This window comes from Vicugna pacos, chromosome 21 (genome assembly GCF_048564905.1).
Source record: "Vicugna pacos chromosome 21, VicPac4, whole genome shotgun sequence".
Lineage (NCBI taxonomy): Eukaryota > Metazoa > Chordata > Mammalia > Artiodactyla > Camelidae > Vicugna > Vicugna pacos.
In genome coordinates, this window is record NC_133007.1 from 28,200,228 (window position 1) to 28,224,347 (window position 24,120).

Below are 24,120 nucleotides of genomic sequence, written 5' to 3' on the forward strand. Positions count from 1 at the left end.
GCAGCTGTATTTGATGAACCAGCACTATTGACTACCACAGAATCTCATTATTGCTTTAATTTGTTCAGCTAGTTTTACACTAACTGCACCTAATTTTATTTTAAAAGTATAAACCAGAACCTTCTGTGTAAGATTGGAAATAGGGCCCAAGCAGCCAGGATCATCGAAGTTTTTGAAATCCTCTCCAGCTGTCTATACTTGCACTTGTGCTCATTTCACTTGCCCGCCAGTTTCCTGGGACCACTTGAAGTGGCTATTTCCAATTGCTAAGACAGCAGGAATTGGGGTACAGAGAAATAAAGGTCTCCTCTAGATATTTGAAATTCAAAATGTTCCTAACTTATCTCACGATGGCATTATTTTCTAACCTGAGCTAGAAATTTTAGACATACTACTTCTTATAAAACACACACATGCATCATATTTGTTGAGTGTTTACTTCATACCAGGCACTGTTCTAAGCATTTTACAGTTATTAATTTATTTAATCTTTATCATAATCCATTATTATTGTCTCCTTTTTTAAAATTAAAATTAAAAAATTGAGGTATAATTGACATACATTATGTTAGTTTCAGATGTACAAAATGATGATTTGATATTTGTATATATTGCAAAATGATCACTACAATAATTCTAGTTAACATCTGTCACCAGCCATAATTTTTTCTTGTGATGAGAAATTTTAAGTTTTTCTTCCTTAGCAATTTTCAAACATGAAATACAATATTAATTTTTCCCAGTTCTTTCTTTTTTTTGGTATATATACATTTTAACTGAAGTATAGTCAGTTTACAATGTTGTGTCACAATATAGTATCATTAGCTATAGTTGCCATGCTGTACATTACATCCCCATGACTTCTTTATTTTATAAGTAGAAGTTTGTACCTTTCAACAACCTTCACCCATTTCTGACTTATTTCACTGAGCATTATGCCCTTAGATTCATTCTTGTCACAAATGGCAAGATTTCGTTCTTTTTCGTCTGAATAATATTTCATTGTATATATTATTGTCTCTTTTTTATGGATGAGAGAACTGAAGCACAGAATTAAATTTCCCAAACCTACAGAGATAAAAAGTGTCAGAGCATGGCAGTTTGGCCCTACAGCTTGTGGTTTTAAACCATTATGTAAGACAACTTGTTTATCCTAGTTTGTAAATGCTTATTGTATCTTTTCCCTCCTTTCCATTTCCTATTCTACTGCCTTTATTTAGTTCTTATTTCTTGCCAAGACAAAATAGCCTCCTAACTGGTTGGCCTTATGTGGATCAGTCCTATAGTAGGTCCCATCATGTCACTCCCCTGCTTTAAAATTGTATTTTCTTTATGTTCAAACTTCACAATATAAAATTTGAGGCTCTTCATAATTTGGCCCCAACTTACCTCTCTGGCCCGTTTCCCATTTCTCCCTTCACGCTCCTTATGGTATGTTATTTTTCCACCATGTTTGTGCATTTCACTTTTACATCTCCATACTTTTGTTTACTGTGATCTGTCTCCTAGAATGACCCTTCCCTTTCTGTTGGTGAAATATTAATTATCTACAGTCCAATTCAAACATCTTCTCTGTGAAGTTTTTATAGACTAGCAGTTGTCAAAATTTAGCATGTATCAAGCTCCTGGAGGGCTTCTTAAGCCACAGATTGCTGCCCCCCACAACACCCTTGGGGTAGGTCTGGATAGAGTATGAGAATTTTCACGTCTACGATTTTCTGAGGTGATGCCCACGGTACTGGTACTGGGACCAGAGTATAAAAATCACTGTTCTAGACCATCACTCACCCTGCTCTGGAATTGGTTCCTGCCTCTGGGCTTCCATTACCTTAGTTCCTTTCCACTTGGGAGTTATCTATGTATGTGTGTTTGTCTGTTGGTTTGTGATTAACGCAAGGCTGAGGTCCTGTTTTAATCATCAGTGTTTCCCCTACCACCTGACATGCTGCCCTGTGCACGAGGTGCTCTGTAATGTGTGTTGATTAAAGGGAAATCTTTGCTCTGCTCTGATTATTTTTTAAACATTTTTTTATTGAGCTATAGTCATTTTACAATGTTGTGTCAAATTCCAGTGTAGAGCACGATTTTTCAGTTATACATGAACATACATATATTCACTGTCACTTTTTTTTTTCACTGTGAGCTACCACAAGATCTTGTTGCGATTATGTTTTTATTAGTTAGCTTCTTCCAGCTTTCTGATGTGTGTGTGTTGGGTGGGCTGGGGGTAGAAATGAGCAACAGCGAATATTGAAGAGAAACAGGAGCTATTTGGAGCATCATATTTCAGTCTGATTTCTTCATTGCCCTGAGAAGCTGAAGTAATCAGTCTAGTAGATCAGCAGTAGGACTCAGGAAGTGTCTTGTAAGGACTTGCTACTAAACGTGCAATCGGGGAACCCGTTAGAGATCCTAAATCTCTGGCCCCACTCGTGGTGTACTGAATCAGAATCTGAATTTTAATAAGACCCCCCCCCTCCAGGCAATTTGTTTGCTCACTGAAATTTAAGAAGCACTAAACTATATAGGAAAAGCAGGTTTGAGCTGTATAATCCTTTCCAAGGCAGTATTTAGGGAGCCAAGCTCTGGCTTTGTTTTTGTTAAGGGCTGAAGACTAACTCTTGTCAGAGATGGTCACGACCTGATATATATGGCTCACATTATTAAAATTTACAAATTATTGAAGTAGACAGATTATTGGCAGTTTAATAATGTAAAGTAATAAATAACTGATACACCAATTGGAATGCTCATGTTGGTGTCCTCAGCACATTCACTCCTGTAATCCATTGTAATATATTGAAAAATCACAACCACATGCTACTTGGTCATGAGAAATCATAGTATTGGGGCCAAACCCTTGGAATGCCAAATGATCCTTTCCTTGCAGACAGGGGAAATTAGATCATAATTTGAAGGTTATTGTGTGATATCAGAATCAAAACAAAGGAACATAAGGATTAAGAACTTAGAGGGTTTCAGACATCAGGAAAGTAATATAATGAGCAAAATGAGGTCAGTGAGGGCTGTAGTCACCTGGGAAATACATGTCTCCCCTACAGGGAGCAGACAATTTTTGTCCTGTGTGACAGATACAATGCTGCCAGATTGCCAATTTTTCAAGTGAACTTAAAAATCCATATTTTTTTTAAATGAAAGCTTCTGAGTTTTGAATGTTGACAACCCATTCAAAAATTTTGTAAATTCTGCAATACTCTAAATCAGCAAGTAATCCTTTAGGAATATTATATACTTTTGAAAGATAATAAAGTACTAAATTATCTTCTGCAACATTGTTTGGAATAACAGAATATTTAGAAACAAAATAAATTTTCATCAGCAGAGGTTGGTTAAACAAATTATGGTACACCCAAACAAAGGCATACTGTTCAGCTGTTTTTTTTTTTAAAGGCTAAGGAAGATCTTTGTGCATTGATATGGAGTGATCTTTGAGATACATTATTAAATGAGAAAAGCAGATGCAGAACATGGTTTTATACTATGCTATTGTTAAATATTGGCAAAAATGTACATTTTTCTTACCTATACATAAAACATCACTGGATGGGAGGGAGGGTATAGTTCAGTGGTAGGGTGAATGCTTAGCATGCATGAGGTTCTGGGTTCAATCCTCAGTACCTCTCTTAATAAATGAATAAATAAACTTAAATTTCCCCTCACCAATATCACTAGCTAGATACCTAAGAAATTAACACTGGTTGTCTCTGGGAGGGTGTGGGACAAGAGTAGGAGTAAGGGTTTTACATTACACTATTATATACCTTGTGGATTTTGAAACATGAAAATGGTTAGTTTATTCAAAAATATTACTTTCAAAATAAAAACAAAAGAAGAATGTGTGGAAAGATAAACAGATATGCAAAAACAAACTACCATAATAGCTGTTATCTTTAGAAAGAAGGATTGGGAAACAAGGCAGTATCCAGGAACCTGCAGCATTTTTATCCCAACATACCCCTACTCATGCTTTGTAGATTGCACTGGAAGGAGTCTGGCCCAATAAGACTTCTCTGCAGACCAACTGGGTTTCTAAGCTGCGAGTTTAGGTAGATGAAAAGAATGTTTAAGGACACCAGATTAACAAAGATAATGAGGGCAATAAAAACAGGCAGATCCAAGGTCTGTGGGCTGCAACTCCCTGAATCTCCACACCAAAGACTATCTGGCTACTGGAACTGGATATATTCTGCTGTGCAATGGCGAAGTCGCCTGCTCTCCTGAACAGCATTCACGTTGGCTCTGTCTGAGTTTGCCTGGGGTTGCTCCTCTTTTCTCTGCTTCCATAGATGATCCACTTCTTCTGACTGATGCATTTTTTCCCCCTTAGATTACTGGAGAAAGTAAGATAACAGTCAAATCTGTGACTCTCTAGCGACTGTATATTGATGCTGTCATTCATCATATGTTTCTCTTGCATTTATTTTAAGGGTTAGGGAAAGGTTAATTTCTTTTTTTTTCCTCTTTCAGTTTTATTAGGTAGAATTATTACAGTTTGACTGCGCATACACATTATAGGAAAAGATTAATTTCTGAGTTTCTGGAGGGGACACATGTAACCCTCAAGCAGTGACTTCAATCTTAATCTGTTTTTATTTCACCCTGACCTACACTTTACTCTGAATTTCTTTTCATCAAAATTCTCTCTCCAGTTTAACCAATATTGCACCCTTTGTTCTGGTAAAGGCAAAGTCTAGTGGCTCCATTGGAAGGCTTTGTTTCCCTGCCTCCATTTTCAGCAATCCTGAGGACTTACTCAGGCCAAGGAGAGGGGAAGCCTTGCTTCTGGGAGTCAGAAACAGACACAATTATCAAGTCTCTGTCTAACAGTGCATGGCTAAAATTATGTCTCCATACCATTTGGCATTGCTACTAAAACCTGATCCAGTATGGTCTCAAGGATATATGTGTCCTCTGAAGTGACTGCATGTTGGTCCAAGTCCCTGCACAATCCCAAATGATGCCCCACAGCTAGATTCCAAGGTTATGTCTCTCTTAATTTACAGCCCAGGCTAGGTCACTGCTGCCTAGAACATCTGGACCTGAGAGCTCTAATCTCTATTATTTACTGTGCTAGAAGCAGTCCTCTTGAGCCAAACCTGTGTTGAGCCTTGATCAGTGGCCTAGATGCCGCCTTTCCTTCTAGTGAATGCTCTTAGGGACTTTCCTGCATGTTAGCCACAGTTGAGTTTGCCAAACTTTCCTAACTTCAGACTTTGAAAAGTAGGGATTATGATTTCCTTCTCTTTTCTATTAAAAGATCCCTGGGAATTAAAAAACATTTTTTTAATTAAAAAATGTTTTTAAAAAGTCCCTGGGATGATGATTGTGACCATAATCATCATGTGTTATGTGTTAGTTTCCCATGACTGCCATAATAAATTATCACAAACTAGGTGACTTAAAACAACAGTAATTTATTCTCTCAGAGTTCTGGAGGCTAGAATTTCAAAATCAAGGTGTTGGCAGGGCTGCACTCCCTCCAAAGGCTCTGGGGAGAATTCTTTCTTGCCTCTTCCAGCTTCTGGTGGTTCCAGGCAAGGATTCTTTAGCTTGTGGTTGCATAAGTCCAATCTCTGCCTTCATCTTCACATGACCTTTTCCTCTATCTCTCTGTGTCTTCTCCTCTTCTGTCTTTTATAAACACATTTGTCATTGGATTTAGGGCTCACCCCGTTAATCCAGGATGAGTTTATCTTAAGATCCTGAATTACATCTGCAAAGACCCTTTTACCAAATAAGGTCACATTCATAGATTCCAGGGGTAAGGACACGAGCAGGTCATTTGAGGGCCCCTTTTCAACTCATTACATGTTATTTTCTAGAACAGGAAATTCGGGCAGAGAGAGATTAAGGGATTCAACCAAAGAAAATAGTTCCCCTCTGCCACAGAGCTCTGCCCACATGAGAAGGGCAGAAGATTTTATAAAACTTCACACACTAAAAAGGTTCTGTTAGACTCTTATCATAGGACAGCTGGTTCCTGCTGGCCTTATATTTGCATAACTAAAGGGACTTCATAGGACCACTCTAGGAGGGCTTCTAGTTTTACCAAGCATCATGACATTATATTATATTATATCATAAAATTATGGCCAACTGTCTTTTCTTGAGAATATTAGGCACCAAAGGATTGAAACCCATGGCCTTATTTTAGTAAGTTCAACCTGTCTCTGTCCCACTTTGGTAACAGTTTCCCTGAATAGGAATAATTCAGACTGGCTGTGTTTCATCCCTTTTATTATTCTCAACTCACCCTCACGTGCCCGTTGTGGAAGGCAAGAGTAAGAAGGCTAAGAAATAGGGAGGTGAAATAATATAAAGTCTGTGTCATAAATGTCTGCATAGGGGTGGGGGTTATAGCTCAGTGGTAGAGCGCGAGCTTAGCATGCACAGGGTCCTCAGTTCAATCCGCAGTGCCTCGATTAACAACAAGAGCAACAACAAAAACAAAGCCTGTATAAAAGATTTCAAACCTCCTGAGAAGGGAAGTCTACCAGGCTTCTTCACAGTTCAGCTCAGAGATGTTTCTGTGGCTGTGGAGCTGGCCTCATAGGGATTCTTCACCAACTTGGCACAGCGAAAAATCATCACTATTAGGAACAGGAACAGAACAACAACAAAGGCAATGGCAAAGCCTTTGTCTACATCAACACTGCTGGACAGGCTTGACTCATCCATGGGAACACACCCTTCCCTCTACCCTGGTCCAGCTGTAGCTACTTTCTCAGGTATATCTTCAGATCTGTCATATTCCTAGACAAAAGAGGATAAAACAAGTTTATTGGTTTGTATGTGTGTGTATGTTTTCTTAATAATGATATGTGGAAACCAAAGAGAGTTTTCAAAAAAAATTAGCAAGATTTAAGCGGCATTTATGAAACTGATAACATCAGGTGACTTAAAATGTATACACACATGTAAAAGCTGGAGAAATACTCCAAGGCAAAATGTTAGCAAATGTGTATAACTCAGAAATCAACTGTGGCTTTCTTGCTCTCTAAGATCCAGGTAAACTCATCTTGAACTCCCCAATTCTGTTTTATGTCCAAATTGTTCTTTAATATTTTTTCAAATTCTAAGAGTACTTACTGTAACTAATTTATTGTGGAGTCTTAACTTACTAGGTATGAACATAAAATTGTTTTACTTTTTCTAATCACTATGTTTGTGCTGTCAGTCTCATCTCTTACTGAAAAATCAGGTATGTTCCAGAAGTTATCAATTTCAGTTACTAAAACTTAATCCACCAAAACAATACCGAAAAGAACAAAGTCAGCAGACTCCCTCTTCTCAATTTCAAAACTCACCATAAAGCCACAGTAATTAAGACAGTGTGGTATTGGCATGAGGATAAACATATAGATCAATGGAATAGAGTTGAAGGTAAAGAAATAAACTCATTTATCTATTGTCAACTGATTTTTGAGAAGAGTGCCCACACCATTCAACGAGTAAAGGAAACAACTGGATAGTTATAAGCAAAAGAATGAAGTTGGACCCTTACTTCACACCGTATATAAATATTAACTCAAAATAGATCAAAGACCTAAATGTAACAGCTAAAATTATAAAACTCTTAGACGAACACAAAGGAGTAAACCTTCATAACTTTGGCTTTGGCAGAGGATTTTTAGATATGACATCAAAAGCACAGGCAACAAAAGAAAAACTAGATAAATTGGACTTAATCAAAATTTAAAACTTTTTTTTTCGCTTCAAAGGACACTATCAAGAAAGTGAAAAACTCACAGAATGGGAGAAAATGTTCACAAATCTTATATCTGAAAAGGGACTTGTATCTAGAGTACCTAAAGTATTCTTACAATTAAATAATAATTAGACAACCCAATTAAAAACTGGGCAAAGGATCTGAATAGACATGTCTTTAAGGAAGATACACAAATGGCTAGTCAGCACATGAAAATGTGCTCAACGTCGTTAGTCATGCGGAGTTACTAATCAACAGGAATAAAATGTCAGTGAACCCAGGTGATTAAGCTCTAGAGACCTGCTGTATGACCTTGTATGTATAGTCAGTGGTCATGTATTGTACACTTAAAGATTTGTTAAGAAAGTAGATCCCATGTTAAGTGTCCTTACCGTAAGAAAATAAAATTTGAAAGAAAGAAGGAAAGAAAGAAAGGAAGGAAGGAAGGAAGGAAGGAAGGAAAGAGTTTGGATGAAGCAGCCTGTGGCAACAGAGAAGAAGTCAGAGTTGAGACTGAATTGCTCAAGGGGGATTTTTTTTTGAGGACCCAGTATGGACCCCAGATAGGGACAAGACTTCTGTGGGGGGGGGGTCACATAAAAGAGAATCTAGTCCAAGAGGGCTTTCTGCTAGAATGAAGTTACCTTAACAGAAAATGGCTGGAGGTGAACTTGGATTCAGCATTGTAAAGACCAGCCAGAGGAGAAACATTGATCTGGAGGGATCTGCAGTTAGATAACTCTAGTGAGGGAATTTCTGAGGAACCCATGAAAAGCACATCACGAAAGAAAGAACCCTGAACCTGATCCAAGCCTGGAAAGAAAAAAATGCCAATAGATTTGTTTTGAAAAATGGTTCAGTGGGTCTTTTGGTTACACGTAGAGAAAGCTAAAATATTGTTTTATAAAAGATTAGTTGGGATGGCAAGGAGCAAAACTGCTCTGTGAAACAATATCAAGAATTGTGTTCATAATGGGCAGAGTTGTTCCTCGGCAGAGAGATGTAAGGAAGTTGTCCTAAGACTTAGGATGAGATACAAACCAGTCTGGGGTGCTCCCTAATGGCTGGAAAATGTGGAAAGATTAGTGGCTATCTGTACCATCTTTAAGATATAAATCTCATTCACACATGTATCATGTGATTCATGTGCTTTATCCTTTCTACAGTGCTCTTTCAGAGCAGGATCACGAGTATTTTTGTGTTCCACATTTCAGTGGTTTCTCGCTCTCTGTATCTGTTAATATCCCTTGGGGTCTACTTCCAAAATATTTCTCGAATCAGTTCCCTTTTCTTTATCCCTATGGCCACCACTGTGCTCTAGGCCATCAAATGCCAGAGTCCTGGAAATACTCTCTGATTTCCTGAAAACACTCTTATTCTCCTCCAAACCACAAAGCAATCTTTAATAAACGTAGATTGACCAGTCTTCTGATTAAAATCCTTCAGAAGCTTCCCAATGTCGTCAGACTTCTTAATGGGGTTGAAGGCTGTCCATGATTTGTTTCTTGCCACTCTCTCCCTTGTACTATTTGACCTAGCAAGGCTGGACTTCTCACATGGGTTTTGCATGATCCTCCTTTGCCTCCAAGTCTTTTCTATTAACATTCTCTCTGTATTATTCCCCTCCTTCTATATTCAACTTCCAGGCATTTGTTAAATGTTAATTTCCCAGGGAGATAATCTGGTAACTGTCACTACAGTTTATTATAATTATTTTAGTGTCTATCTTCTCTGATAAAATAGTAATCCTACATGAGAGTAAGGACCCTATATAATTTGTTTTTTATCTTAAAAGTCTGGAATATATTAGATGTTCAATAAATATCTGTTCAATGAATGAATGTAGCACTATACTTTGCTAAAGTGTGCATGTAAAATTGTTTGTTGAATGAATGGATGTGGCATTGAATTAAGAAAGGAGAAGACCATTGTTGATCTAAAAGAAAATAGTGTCAGCAGAATGGTAAAGAAGGAAATCCAGACTTTAGTGGATTAAGCAGGGAAAGACAGTGAGGAAATGAAGACACTAGGATTTTAAATCATTTGTGAGTTCAACTAGGAAGGAAAGAAGTAGAATAGCAGCTAAAAGCCTATTGCAGAATCAAGTGAGAGATTCCTTTTCAAAGGCAGAATAGAACGGTATCAGGTAAGATGTGTTTGGTTGCAAGTGACAGAAAAGTCCACTTAAGTGAGATTAAACAATACATGGAATTTATTGACTTATGAGGCTGAAGTCCAGTGTAAGGCTAACTTTAATTATGGTTGGATTTAGAGATTCAAGGCATTATCAGGATTCTGCCTTTATACATCCACCTTTCTTGTATGTTGATTTTTCACCCAAGCTGGCTTTCCTATGGTAGAAAGAATGGCTCCAGCAAATCCAGACCTCACATATTCCCCCTTCATATTATCTCCTCCTCCCCAGCTCCAGAAGAAGAAAGAATACCTTTATGTTAGTCAGGATTCTTGTTTGCAAGCAGTAGAAATGGAGTTTCTTTTACTTAAGCAGAAGGATATTTATTATAAAGACATCAGGTAGCTACCAGAATCAAGCAGAAGGAGAACTAGTCTTATAAAACAAGCAGAAATCCAAAGAGACCAGGCATTGGGAACCACAGCCAAAGTCAGCACTGGAAAAGTCTGGCTGGGCACTGTCAGCACTGGACTGCACCACCACCGGACACTGCTCTTGCAGAACACTACTGCCTCCATCATTGGATACTGCTGCCTCTGCCATGCCTGAATTATAAATCGTGTCGTCTTTGTGTCACTCAATATTCTAGTCCTGGCTGGAGCATCCAGCTGGTCAGAGGGGAGTCACACACCAGCACCTTAGCCACCGTGGGGTGGAAGTGGGGATACTTGGTTTCTCTAGGCTCTGTAGTGAAAATGAGGCTCTGTCTCTCACAGACTCACATAAAGGAAGACTTCCCTCAAATAGAAAGGTTTTTGGGTTGAGGAGACAAAAAGTGACAAACATCTATTTTTTGGTCTTGGCCCCAATCCAGCTATATGCTGTTTATAAGAGACTCACCTAAAATTCAATACTAATATAAAACACTCTTATTAATATTCTTAGCAAAATAAGGATGGAAGGGAACACCTTTAACTGAAAAAGGGTATCAACAAAAAATGTATAGCAAACATCCTACTTAATGGTCAAAAGTTATAAAGATTTTCCTTTTAAAATCCGGAACAAGACAAAGATGTTTACCAGCTTCACTTTCATTCAACATCATTCTGGAGGTTCTAGCCAGTGCAGTAAAATCAGATAAACAAAGAAAAAAAGAAAAAAGGTATAAGGATTTAAAAAGAAGAAACAAAAAGTTTATCATTCACAGATATTGCCTACAGAAGAGTCTACAGAAAATATGAGAAATAAGAAGTTTAGCAAAGTGTCTGGATAAGGTACACAAGTCAATTGCATTTTAAAATTCTAGCATCAAACAATAAGAAAATGTAATTTAAAAAGACATTTATAATAGCATAAAAAATAAATCTAATGAAAGTTGATCAGGACCTGTTTGGAAGAAATTATCAAACTTTACTGAAAGTTAGTAAAGAACACCTAAGTAAATGGAAAGATATGCCATATTTATGAATTGAACATGGTAAAGTTGTTAATTCTCCCCAAATTAACCTTCAGATGCAATGCAACTCCACCAAAATCCCATTAGAGTTTTTTAAGAATACTGACAAATAGATTTTCTTAAGTGTATATGGGAGCTCACAGGCCCAAGAATTAAAAAGACATTCTCAAAAACAACCAAAAAAAAAAAGAATAGAGTGGGGAGAATTCCAATATCAGTTAAGACAGTTTATTACAGAGCTGTAGTGTTTTTGACAGTGGGTATATGTGCAGGCATATATAATAGACCATTTGAGCAGATTAGCAAGCCCAGAAGAAATCACATATTTAGGGACACTTGTATAGCAGAATGGGCATTGTTGATCACAGAAAAAGAATGGACAATTTTTTTTTAGTTCTTATTTTTTATTGAAGTGTAGTCGATTTACAATGTTAGTTTCAGTTGTATGCAAAGTGATTCAGTTACACACACATATATATATATATTTTTTCCAGGTTCTTTTCCATTATAGCTCGTTACAAGAAACTGAATGTAGTTTCCTGTGCTATACAGTTGGTCCCTACTGCTTATCCACTTCACATATAGTAATGTATATCTATTAATCCCAAACTCCTAATTCTTTCTTTCGGAAGCTTATAGTCCAATATGGGAGATAAGACATATCTATACAACTATGACACAGGTATAAAGTGATAAATGCCAACACAGAAGGTAGTGGGCCCATCTGAAATCGTCTGCCCCACCCTTCTCCTTCAGTGCATCTATATGGCTATTGTGGGAGCTACCATGTTCTGACATGGCCCCACCATGCTGGCTGCCACAGTTCAGTGATGTAGGGTAGGCACCTGAGCTGGGCCAATGCTCTTCTCTTGAATTTTTGTAATTGAACGGGAAATATATCCTAGCACATACTAGGTATTCAATATGTATTTGCTGATAACTGAATTGTAATTAGAAAAGCAATTTCATTGCAGTTTTAATACTGTGCCACTGTCTTTTACCCATTTGTATGTACCTTAGATGTCACTTTCTGGATCTGTGGTGCTGAATACAGTGATATGATGCTGAATACAGAATACAAGACCCACGCAAACTCAAGATTATTCATCAAGATATTTCTGGGGGGAGGGTATAGCTCAAGTGGTAGAGTGCATGCTTAGCATGCACAAGGTTGGATCCCCAGTAAGTCCTCTAAAAATAAATAAATAAATAAAATAAATTACACCCCCCCACAAAGAAAAAAAAAAGAACTTTCTTCTATAAATTATCACTAGTAAAGAAAAATAATTTGATCACATAATTTTCAGTAGAGATGTTAAAAAAGCCTGCCAGTATCCTTAGAGCGATTTGCAAGAATGTGGGAGCAATTTAAAAAAAAAAAGATACTATACTTTTATTGCTTGAGATAAGACTATAATGAGCCTTGAAAGTCAAGGTAAAGAATTTGAATTTTATTCTTCCAGGCATAAGGGAACAATGGAAGGATTTTGAGCAGATAAATGCCTTGAAAGCAGGGGCCATATCTTACTGTGTAGCCCACTGACTCTACCTGGGATGTAAGCTCTATGCGTTAGGTCTGTGTCTGTCCCCCTCATGGCATAGCTTCAGTGCCTAGGGCAAGGCTGGCACATGGTAGGTGTCTAGTACACCTACATAAATGAATTTATGTATATAACAGTGCCTGGCACCTTGTGCACATACATTTCATGCTTGTTGAATGAAGGAAGGTAAATAATCAAAGCCATACTTTGGGAAGATAACTAGCAACCGTATGTAAAGGGAATTGGGGACAAGAAATAAAAGACACCCCAGGGTGGAAAAACAATGAGGAGGCGTTGTAGCAGTCTCAACAAGAGGTAACAAAGGTATAAACTGGGATGACAGTGTGAGTAACAAACAGGAAGGAATGGATGTGAGATTGTGAAGGAGGATTTGACATGTTTTAGAAATTAAATAAACATGTGAGAGGAAGTGATAAAGACAACTCTGGGGCTTGAATTTGTTACAAGTAGGAAAACTAGAAGAGATGAGGGAATTTCAGGGAGGGGGGTTTACAAACAGCCTCGTATGCTACAGAGGAATGGAAAACCTTCACTATCTGGAAACTGGAAAACATCAAGTTGTCTTTGATTCTCCTTCTCCTTCTCTAATTAAATTTGAATTCCTGAACTTTGAATCGAAGGTCTCTAATTTACTTATTCAACCTTCTCACTCATAGCTGCTAAATTCCTAAAAGCTAATTCTGCTCCTGTTAGGCTGGTATCTTTTCCTCTTTCTCCGTTAAAAATACATTCTTATCGAAGCGAGAAAAGAGAAAGGATGATGGTATTTTGCTTCTAAGTATGACATGTGTGTTCTTGGCTCTTATTTTCATATGCAAGGATTTGATCCAGCTTTTATAGAGCCGGAAGTTTATACACATTGGAGGCGTCTCTTTAAGAAAAAGAGCACAAGGTTTTCGATACAGAATGGGAAAAAAATCACAACAAGTTATTGGAGATGTGGATATTCAGTTTCCATTCTGAAACCTCTTAGATAAAATAGCTCTTCTTGACAGAAACAATGACAGATAAAATGGTAAATTCAAGATCTGTTTCCCAAAGAAGAGACCTGCCCTAGAATTTTTTTTAGTGGCTCTTAAGATTCCTGTTTTGTTTGAGATCAGTAGTAGCACTGCTTAGGACCAGAGTAGGGAAAAGGAGGTAGGGCATGAATCTATTGGTTTATGTAAAATGTGGTCCTGCTAAAGTAGGAAACAGAACAAGCAGTTATTTACAAATCTGCAGCAATGTCAGTTCCTCTCTTACCGCTTCCCAGAAAGATCAATCCCCTTTTCCTTTCCTTGTGTTCTCTTCCCAAGTCACTTAATTTTCCCACCTGTAGTGCCCTATATTTCCTTACCAAGAAACCCCCCAAACTTAAAAAGACTCAGCTTTTTTCCTGCCGTAAATTTTGTCTGAAGGGAGAAATGATGGTGAAGAAATACAATCATGAAGCTTTCTTACTATAATCCCTAAAATCAAAGACAGCCCTCTAGCTAATAGGACAAACAGAGGTCCCCCAAATTTGCCTCAAAACAAATCTATGCCAAGACATCCCCTTTCAGATAAAAATTTCATTTTTCAAAAAAAAAAGCTCTAAGAAAAAAGCTCTTCACTTCCCTCAGTCATTTCCCTAGTGTTCCCAAAGCTCATAGAAAGGTGTTATTAAACTCAGAATTATTGTTGGAATTATTTCCATAAAAACTTTACCAGGAAGGCAATATGGGTAGTTATTTACCTTCTGAGAGTGATACCCAAGGCTGGCTGTAGGCAGGGCTCCTACTTAAGCACATCTCTCTTGGCAGCCTCTCTTCTTTTCATCAGCCCCTTCTTACAAAAGGAACATGGTTGGTGACTCTCTCCCTTCCCCACTGCCGCACTGAACTCAGAACCTTCATGAATAGTTCAACTAAAACAGGATCAAGTTTCAGACACTCCCATAGTGAGTGAGAAAATGATCCCGCTAGATTAAATTGGAGCCTAGATCAGTAGAAGTATATTTCCACAACTCTGCCAGGGCTGGGGCAGCCAAGGTTAATAGCTCAAGTAATACCTTCTAAGTAGGATCACATGGGTGGTAGGACATGGGTCAGTAGCCAGCTTTTTTTGGTCTGTGCAATGATTCTCTGCACTAGCAGCATCACCCAAGAAATTGTTAGAAATGCAAATTCTGGAACCGTCATTTCAGCCTTAATGAATCAGGAACACTGGAGGTATGGTTTTAACCAGCCTTCTAGAGGACTATGATGCATGCTCGAATTTGAGAACTACTTGTCAACAAGATCAGTGAAGCTTTACAATCTTCCCTTTTCCTTGAGAAGAATTTACTTAGAACATCTGGATCGGAAAAGTCAAAGCTATTTCACTTAGCATTAGTTATTATATACATACATATACCTCAAATGCCAAATTTACTATTTCCTCTAAGGTTTTATTTGATTCATGGAAAAACTTCTATAGGACGTGTGTGTATGTATGTATGTATGCTTATAACTATACAGAATATTTCTGGAGGGACACAGTCCAGGGCTTCAGGGTGAGAATTGGTTGGCTTATATTGTAGCATGTGCATATTAGCAATTCAAAATTTCTTTTTTTTTCCAGTAGATAAAAATTCAAACTATTATCATACCTTAAATAAGGAACTCTCCTGAACAATGTTCTTTATTTCATAAAAATATTTATTGAGAGCCTATTATGTGTCAGTCACTGTACTAGATGCTGGGGACAGGATGGAGAATGAGTTATGGTCCCAGTCCTTGAACTTTTATTTTCCTGAATAATACTAATTATAGCATTTAAAAATATTTTTAGTTTCCAAATTTCTCTTGCCCTTGACCATACCATCTCAAATTATGTGAAAGAGTTGAGGGAAGGTAAGGGTAGTAGCTCTTTCTTTCAAGGGTAGGAAAAACTAAAGTCTGAAACAAAACCAGACTTTGGGGCTCATTGCAATAGCTACCATTTATTCAGTGATGGACCTTAAAACAAAATTGTGACAGCTTTCTATTTTTGTTATAATTGTAAATGTAATATAAAGTCATATCACATACAAACACTACAGATATGCATTACCAAAAGACAGCAATCTCCTATTAATTCCATTCTCCAGAGAGACACTGTTAATAGATTGGTAGATTTCACCAGCTTTAATTTCTATATTTACCATAGTTTATTATTATTTACAAAAGAATACTTATCTTTTTCATTTAACAGTGTATCTTGGATATCTTTCCATTTCAACACATATAGATAAACGTCATTCTTTTTAATGGTTGCTGAAGACTCAGATATTCCATTACATACATATCCCATGGTCCATTTTCTCTATTAGTAGATATTTGGATTGTTTCAAATTTCTTATTATTATACTAACATTGCAATGGATACCCTCGGACATATTTCTCTGGTCACTTGTGGAAATGTTTTGTGGGATAAATTCCTCAAAATACTAGAAATATAAACGCTGGGTTGCAGGATATGAACATTTAGAATTTTAATAGGTATTGCAAATTACACACTAAAAAGGTTATAGCAGCTTATGCCTTATTCCAGTTTTTTAACAGTGTCACCAATACAGGTTACTTTCAATCTCTGAAATACTTATCCTGCTAATAAGCAAAAAATAATATCTTACTTTTTTTTAAAAACTTGCATTTCCCTAAATACTATGGTAGTTGAACTTCTACTGTTTGTGCATCTTTTGTAAATTTCCTACTATACCTGTCCTTTCCCTTCTTTTGATTGGCCTACTCATCTTTAATTATTGATTTGAAGAATATATATGTGCATATATATATTAAAATATATTTTTACTTACAACTGTGATTTGTGTTGTTCCCAATTTCTAGTCTCTGCCACTCCCACTCTCTCACTTTTGATTCTGCTCTTTATCAACATCAGCTTCCAGAATTCAACCTCCTTTTTCAGCCCGATAACCTCTTTCTGGCTTCTCTTATTTCCTTGACCAGTCTCATCCCCTTCTACACACTCTTAAATTGTGCTTCTGCCACTCTAGAATCTTCCATCCCCAAGATACTGATCTAATTTGTCAATCACTTCTCCAGTTCTGGTTAAACTGCTCTGTTTATCTTCTTTCTTCAGGCTTCTGAGTACTGGCAGAGAAAGTACTAACAATGCTCTGTAGTTTGATGAAAATTCATGCCTTCTCACTTTGGGCCCTCAGAGCATTTGACAATATTTGTATTCACACCTTTTTAGTCATAACACTTCCCAACCAATTGCCTACAGTTGTACAGCTACATTCAGCACCATTTCTACCTCTTATTCTCAGTAGAAGTTTCAGCTATTATTTCTCTTTGAGAATTGAAGCCATTGTGCATGAGTTGTCAGCTTCTCTTTCTAGTTCAAAATGTCTGCACGTTGTCAGTAAAAGGCTGTCTTGGTTTTTCTGAGAGTAACACTTCCACACACAGCCCTAATCTATGTCCTTGTCCCTGCTAGCGTCCGTCTTGCTTGTTTCCTTGAGCACATACATTTTATCGCATTTTTAATTTGCCCCTCTCCACAAGTTCAGTCTACTGACAAATTTTTCTATTCCTACCCCTACCCAATCCCTCACCCCAGCTACCACTCAATTACTTTCTCTTCACATTTCTTGAGATAGTGATGTGTGCTATTTACTCACTTTCTATTCATTTCTTACTCATATGAACTGTGGTTTTTACTCTCTCTACTCTCCTTAGATTTGTTCATCTCATCTCTGAACATGTGATGCTGTTGCCCAAACTCTTTTATCTTGAAGCTCTTTTGGCTTCCATTGTCCTGCTCTTTCCAGGCTGCCTCTTCCTTCTTCCATAATCTGAAACAGGTATTTCTTGAGGCATTCTTTGTGTCCTTTTTCTTATCCTTGTTAGTTTTGGTGCTGTTATTCCTCCGACCACAAGTTTCTTGCAGTTGATGTACAATTTTAGGTCTAGGTCCCATCGTTTCTTTTGGGCATATGCCCTGTGGTTCCATATGCTTAATAAGCATTTTCACCCAGCTGTCCCACCAACCAGTCCAACAACTGAACTTCAACTGAGCAAATCTGAACTTTCTGTTAGCATCCGTCTCTGTTACTGATATCATCCAGAAGCCTTCTTTGACATCACAGCTTCCTTTCATTCCATATGCAATTACATGGTAAGCCTTGTTGGTTGTTCTGTCACAACAGTATTCATGGCAATCATATTCTTTCGAGTTTCATTGCTCTCTGTCAAGTCCTTGTAATTTCCCCCCTAGATTTCTGCAGTAGTTGTTTACCTAAGTGGATCTTCTGCTTCTAGTCTCTCCTCCCCAAAATAACCTGGATCAGTGTTCCTTAAAATTTTAACTTCCAAGAGTAGGGCTTCCAGATAAAAAGATGAATAATTTTTTAGTATAAATGTCACACGCAATATTGGGAGAATACTTATACTAAAATATTATTTGTTGTTTATCTGAAATTCAAACAGGACAATTTGCATTTTTGTTTGCTAAATCTGGCAATTCTATCTGGAGAGCCTACATAAGACGGATAAATCTGCAGACCATCATTTTAAGCGATTAAAAAAACTGACTTACCATAATAATTAAGGTAACCAAAAAACCTGTGACAGTTTAAAAATTAATAGTGGTAATGGTAACTGTTTAATATCACCGAAATATAAACTGAAAATATAAGCTGAACAGTTGGATCTAATACAGATCTAGGATCATGGGGCACATCTAATTGGAGACTGCTTTCGGTAGAGTCAGATCCTAAGTAGAAGAGCATATGGCAACCTCGAAAGTTGAATGCTTCAACTTGGGAGAGAGCAGGAGTTGTAGTCAACTGCATGGGTTGCATTTAGCTCTGGAAAGCATTTTTTCCATTCAGCTGCAAGATCTGGATGTGGTTTAAAATATGTTTAGTGATGTGTCATCCATTTTTTTTCTCTGATGAAGAAAGAGAATTATCACGCATTGGGAAATAAATTCTTGGCAGTTAAGTCATTTACGTAACAGTCTGGTTTTTTTTTACAAAATCCTGATACTTTGTTCTTAACATTAAAAATCATGGCATTTAGAATTTGAAGTAAGAAGTTCAAGTTAATAGAAACAATAAAAATATTGCTCAGATAAACCATTTGAACAAGCCTACTCAGAAAGATAAAAATAGTTTTTTATTATTATCTGAATAGTAAAGAAGGGATTTTTACTCCAGCCCTTATTTAGAAACTTGTGAGAGCACCTTCCCGATTACTGGCCTCCATGCTTCATTGTGGAAAAAGCAGTCCGATAACATTTGCCTGTTTCCTCTCAAAGGTTTTGCTTACTGGCTGCTATTTTACTATATTTAGACTTTGCACTAATTTGTTCTATGAATCAGAATCAGGAGAAATTGTTTGACAACTGTTTTCTGAATAAAACAGAAAGTGGATTGTTTGTTTACTGTAGGAACAATACCCTGTACACCCAAAGCTACAAGTCCAACAGTTTTGATCACAGGCTACCTTTTTCAGATTTTCTGATACCTCACAAAATAATGTTTTAAATGAAAAATTTTCTAGATGACAATGTCTTCTGAACTTTTGAACTTTTAATTGTAAGTCATGTAGGAAGCTTTGGGGCCTTTTCCCTTGTGTACTGCATATATTTTGTGAAATGATTTATATTGTGTACATCAGTTGTGTTCACTTGTAAGATGAACATCTGTTAGCAAGTGCAGGGCTGATGTTGTTGTTTCAGGTTGCATACCATGATTCTGTATGATATTTGATTAGGGACTTTTTTAAGTTTTATTTTTTATTGAAGTATAGTTGATTTACAATGTTAGTTTCAGGTGTACAGCAAAATGATTCAGTTATATATATACTTTTTTTCAGATGTTTTCCACTATAGCTTATTATAAGAAATTGAATATAGTTTACTGTGTGATACAGTAGGCCCCTGTTTATCTATTTTATGTATAGTCATGTGTATCTCTTAATCCCAAACTCCTAATTTATCCCTGCCCCCCTCCCTTCCTCTTTGGTAACCATAGTTTGTTTTCTATGTCTATGATTCTATTTCTGGTTTGTAAATAAAATTTGTAGTTTTTTATATTTCACATGTAAGTGATATTGTATGATACTTGTCTTTCTCTGGCTTACTTCACATGATATGATAATCTTTAGGTCCATCCATGTTGCTGCAAACAGCAGTATTTTGTTCTTTTTTATGGCTGGGTAATATTCCATTATATATATATATCTATCTCCCATTATATACACACACACACATCACATCTTCTTTATCCATTCATCTGGCAATGGACATTTTTTTTTTAGGTTAAGAAATTATTTTATTATTGTTCACAATAATGGAAAAGTGGACACAGCCTAAGTGAGTATCAACAGAAGAGTGGATAAATGTATTACAATATATTAATACATAAAAATGTTATTGCACAGGAATGCAATAAAAATGAATAAACTAGAGCCTCCTGTAGCAACATGGACAACATGTTGGGCACAATAAGTAAGTTGAAGAAGAAAACTTGCAGCATACCATTTATATGGTTATAAAACACCCAAGATAATCCACGTGCATACTTCTATTTTTTTTTCCTCTGTGATTTATCATAACATTTTGTGTATATTTCCCTGTGCTATACAGTATAATCTTGTTTATCTATTCTACAATTTTGAAATCCCAGTCTATCCCTTCCCACCCTCTACCCCTCCCCCGGTAACCACAAGTCTGTATTCTCTGTCCATGAGTCTATTTCTGTCCTGTATTTATGCTTTGTTTTTGTTTCTTTGTTTGTTTTTGTTTTTTAGATTCCACATATGAGCGATCTCATATGGTATTTTTCTTTCTCTTTCTGGCTTACTTCACTTAGAATGACATTCTCTAGGAGCATCCATGTTGCTGCAAATGGCATTATGTTGTCGGTTTTTATGGCTGAGTAGTGACATTTTTGGTTAAGGATTTTTGCCTATAGCTTGTTATACTTTCTCCAAGTGAAACATTTGTTATTAACTTTATAGCTAGTTCCAGAAGTATCTCTGAAACAAAGTGACTTTTACCATTTTTTTAAAAAATGAGGAATATAACTTGATCTTTTTTAATCCACAAATTCATGTTTCACTCTAGAAAACATTACTTTACATTTATTCTGGAAAAATACATTTCTTGGGAATGAGGTTATTTTATTTGGGTCAAGATTGACTTGAAAGCTTTGATGGCTTTCCAAGTCACAGACAGAATTTCCTAATAGTGTGTAGTGGTCAAGGGACAAATGGATGCTAGCCCAACAAAATTTAATTTTCAGATATTCATAGTTGTACTTCCTATTTACTAAAATTTTTTTCCCTTTGCTGCTTGGATGAACTTACCACATTTAAAGGCACATAATAACTCATATTCTATATCTGCACTGCTGTCTTGTTTAATAGCTAGCTACCTTTACTACATAATTTTTAATTAAATTACTTGTTACTTTTTCCACCACTGCTTCTTTTGAGGAAATGATTATTCTTTTTGGTGAATAAGAAATACAACACAAGAAAATGGTAACAAAGAAAAATTTGATTTTAACAAATATAAACAATAATACACAAATTATGTTAAAATGCCTTGGTTGAGATGAACTATACTGTTAACTAAATGAGAGAAATGGATCTCTGTAATCTCTGTAGTACACATAAAATCCACAAGAATTAAAGGTGCTCAATAGCATAATGGGATTTCTGTTAAAATTAGAATTAAATTTATATTAGATAATTTGCGAGAGATATGTGAAAAGGTAGTACATTGTAGTGCTAAAACAGGGGTATGAGTGGGACATATTCCCAGAGTCAGACTGTTTCAGTTTGCCTTCTGTACCGTTACTTACTAGAAGGGTGTCCCTCGCTTAACCACTTTGCTTGTTTCCTTATCTGCGAAATGGAAATAATAGAATCTACCTCACAGTGTTGTTGTGAGGATTAAATGAGTAAATACTTACAAAGCAGTTTGGATATTGTTCTCAATGCTTCCTATCGTTAGAAAGTAAATTGTGCAATCCTCATCTTACCACTTCCCTACTAAAAACCCATCACTATGTCCCTATCATTGATCAAAGTAAGTTATTCCACTCTTAATCAAAATACCTTCTTTATATATTAGCTCCTGTTTTGGCTGTCAGTATCTCCCTTACTAGACCATAAGTGCCCAGATCCTCTTACACTAAAGGTCTATAGCTAGCATTCAAAACTTAGTTACTGAACTTTTTCACCAGGGACAAAGGTCCTTAAAAGAGAAAAAAAACAGAAAGGGTTAGAAATCATTAAGTGAAGTTTAAACTTTAGAGCACCTAAAAAAGATTTACAAAACAAATCGTCTGCACAGTGACCAGCAAGGCGAATCCACCACCCAACGGAGCTTTTTAGTAAAATTATTTTTCACTGACGTCACTCAGTCACTGACCTCTAACGCACAAGAGGCGGGATTAGGGAGACAGCTGGACTTCTTCCTCGCCCTCCCTCCTCCACTGGACCCGCCGGCGGCTCTGTGGCCAGCCCTGCCTCTGGTCGATTTGGCGTTTCCATTGGTCAGTTTTCCCGAGGAGGCTGGCCTTGGGGCGACCACGCCTCTCCATGGGCGGGGCCTCTCAGTCGTAGAGGCGGGGGACTGTGGTGTTGCTGCAGCCGCCATCTTGGATTCCGCGGTAGCGGTGGCGGCAGTGGGACGCCGCGTCTGGGGAGTGGCTCTCCCCTCCCCCTCCCCCCGGTTCGGTGGCGGCGGCTCCTCCCACTAGTGGGGGTGGTGCAGCGGCGGTGGCATCTGCGGCCATGGCGGCGACTACTGCTAACCCCGGTGAGGAGACGGAGTACTGGGGTGCCTCTAGAAGAGGAGGGGCCGAAGGGGTTGGCAGCCGGGGAGACCCAGGGCTGAGGGGCCGTAGTTGGGGCCGAGGGCGCTGGGGTGCGTGGGGGTGGCTGGGGGACGGTGGGAACGGTGGGGAAGGAGAGTGACATGGGGGAGGGGCCCGACCCTGGGGAACTGGGGAGACCCGAGGTGAAGGGAGGGAGGGAGCAGGCGGGTGGGATTTGGGGATTCCTTGCCCAGAGTTCTGTTGGAGCGGCTATCCGCGCGGGGCTAGGCTGTCTCCGCTCTTGTGGCGGCGTTCTGGTGTGCGATGGATGTGGTCCTGTTTCAACCCTCTGCCCACTGTGGACCTGCTTGATGCCCAGTAACTGGGCAGAGTGGCTTGTTTTACTTCAAAAGTAGTTTGGACTCCTAAGCACTGGACCACTTTGCTGTTTAGCTTAGATGTTACTTCCAGACGTTTGGATTTTAAATTTTAAAAATCTTTGATTTTACACTGGGTTTCTCTTAAAAAAAAAAAAAAGCTGTACCTTCTCCCTCCCGCCCCCGGGCTGCCTTTGAAACTTGTGTTTATGAATTAAGAGGTGCCTTTAGTGTCTGTAAGCTGCAGACATTTGTGTAATGTTTGATTTTCAGGATGGATCTTGCCGACAGCATGCATCCAGGACTTCAGGTTTAAATCTTATTAGATGTAGGTCGAGACAGTTCCCGTTCTTTGAGTAAAGTTCAGTTGCATGCTGTTTCTCAGTGAACATCTCTTCTAAAGGGAGAGCTTGAACATTTCAAAAAAAATGTAATCAGTAATGTCTAAGAGATGGAGTGGGGTGTAGTGCAGCAGGTCTAGACAGTTCGGGTCTTCAAATTCCTAGTCTTCCTTCCACTATTACACAGTTATTTCTCCCTAGGAAGTATTTAATTTTAGGAATCCTAGTTTACCTTGCTGACCTTGGCCATTTCCCAGAAATACCTATCTTTGATAGCATTAAAAAAGAATTGAGAGGTAAGGGTGAATAACTTGAAAATACAGGAATGGAAGGGATTCACTACTGTTCCCTTGTTGAAATTTAGATTGGATTTTTTTCGTGTCTCTGAAAGGCACTATTATTTTGCAATACCCAGATTTTGGCTGTTACAGTTGAATCACTGTGAAATTTACTGTCTTGCCTACCAGGTTTCTGGGAACAGAGCTATTTAAAGAAGTTAATTTGTCATATGTCAATATAATATTTTAAAATCTCTTTTAACGTTTTTAGAGGAAAAGGAGATAAAATTAATGGCTAAAATTCCATTGCAGGAAGTGCTGAGTGATGGAATAAAATTGGAAAGTTGCTATTATTATGGCAAACCTGACCTTGGAGTAAAATAGCCTATCTGTTAACTAGGGAGTAAATAAACAAGATTTAAAAACTGATAACACATTGCAAAATACTTCTATAACCTTAGT

The 24,120-nt window shown here is 37.6% G+C and overlaps 2 protein-coding genes across 5 annotated transcripts in view; one reads left to right on the forward strand and one right to left on the reverse strand.

The window, feature by feature from the left end:
- Positions 1 to 6,342: 6,342 nt before the first annotated feature.
- On the reverse strand, positions 6,343 to 22,357 carry CTXND2 (cortexin domain containing 2). Its single transcript, XM_072945915.1, has 2 exons — positions 22,275 to 22,357; positions 6,343 to 6,774 (listed from the first exon to the last, which is right to left on the reverse strand). The coding sequence occupies exon 2, from the start codon at positions 6,697 to 6,699 to the stop codon at positions 6,532 to 6,534; it is 168 nt and encodes a 55-aa protein (XP_072802016.1). The 5' UTR covers positions 6,700 to 6,774; positions 22,275 to 22,357; the 3' UTR covers positions 6,343 to 6,531.
- A 119-nt stretch (positions 22,358 to 22,476) lies between these two features.
- ARNT (aryl hydrocarbon receptor nuclear translocator) overlaps positions 22,477 to 24,120 on the forward strand; it is a 50,922-nt gene continuing 49,278 nt past the window's right edge. For 3 of the 4 annotated variants that reach the window (XM_006216953.4, XM_015250119.3, XM_015250120.3), the window contains exon 1: positions 22,478 to 22,664. In XM_006216953.4, coding sequence (XP_006217015.1) covers positions 22,640 to 22,664 — 25 coding nt within the window. In that variant the 5' untranslated portion in view covers positions 22,478 to 22,639. Of the gene's footprint in view, positions 22,665 to 24,120 lie in introns of all 4 variants that reach the window. The other variant, XM_015250121.3, reaches the window with a different exon arrangement.

Coding starts and splice junctions, on each gene's coding strand:
- CTXND2 (XM_072945915.1), bottom strand. CDS start 6,699: ATGGATGAGTCAAGCCTGTCCAGCAGTGTTGATGTAGACAAAGGCTTT.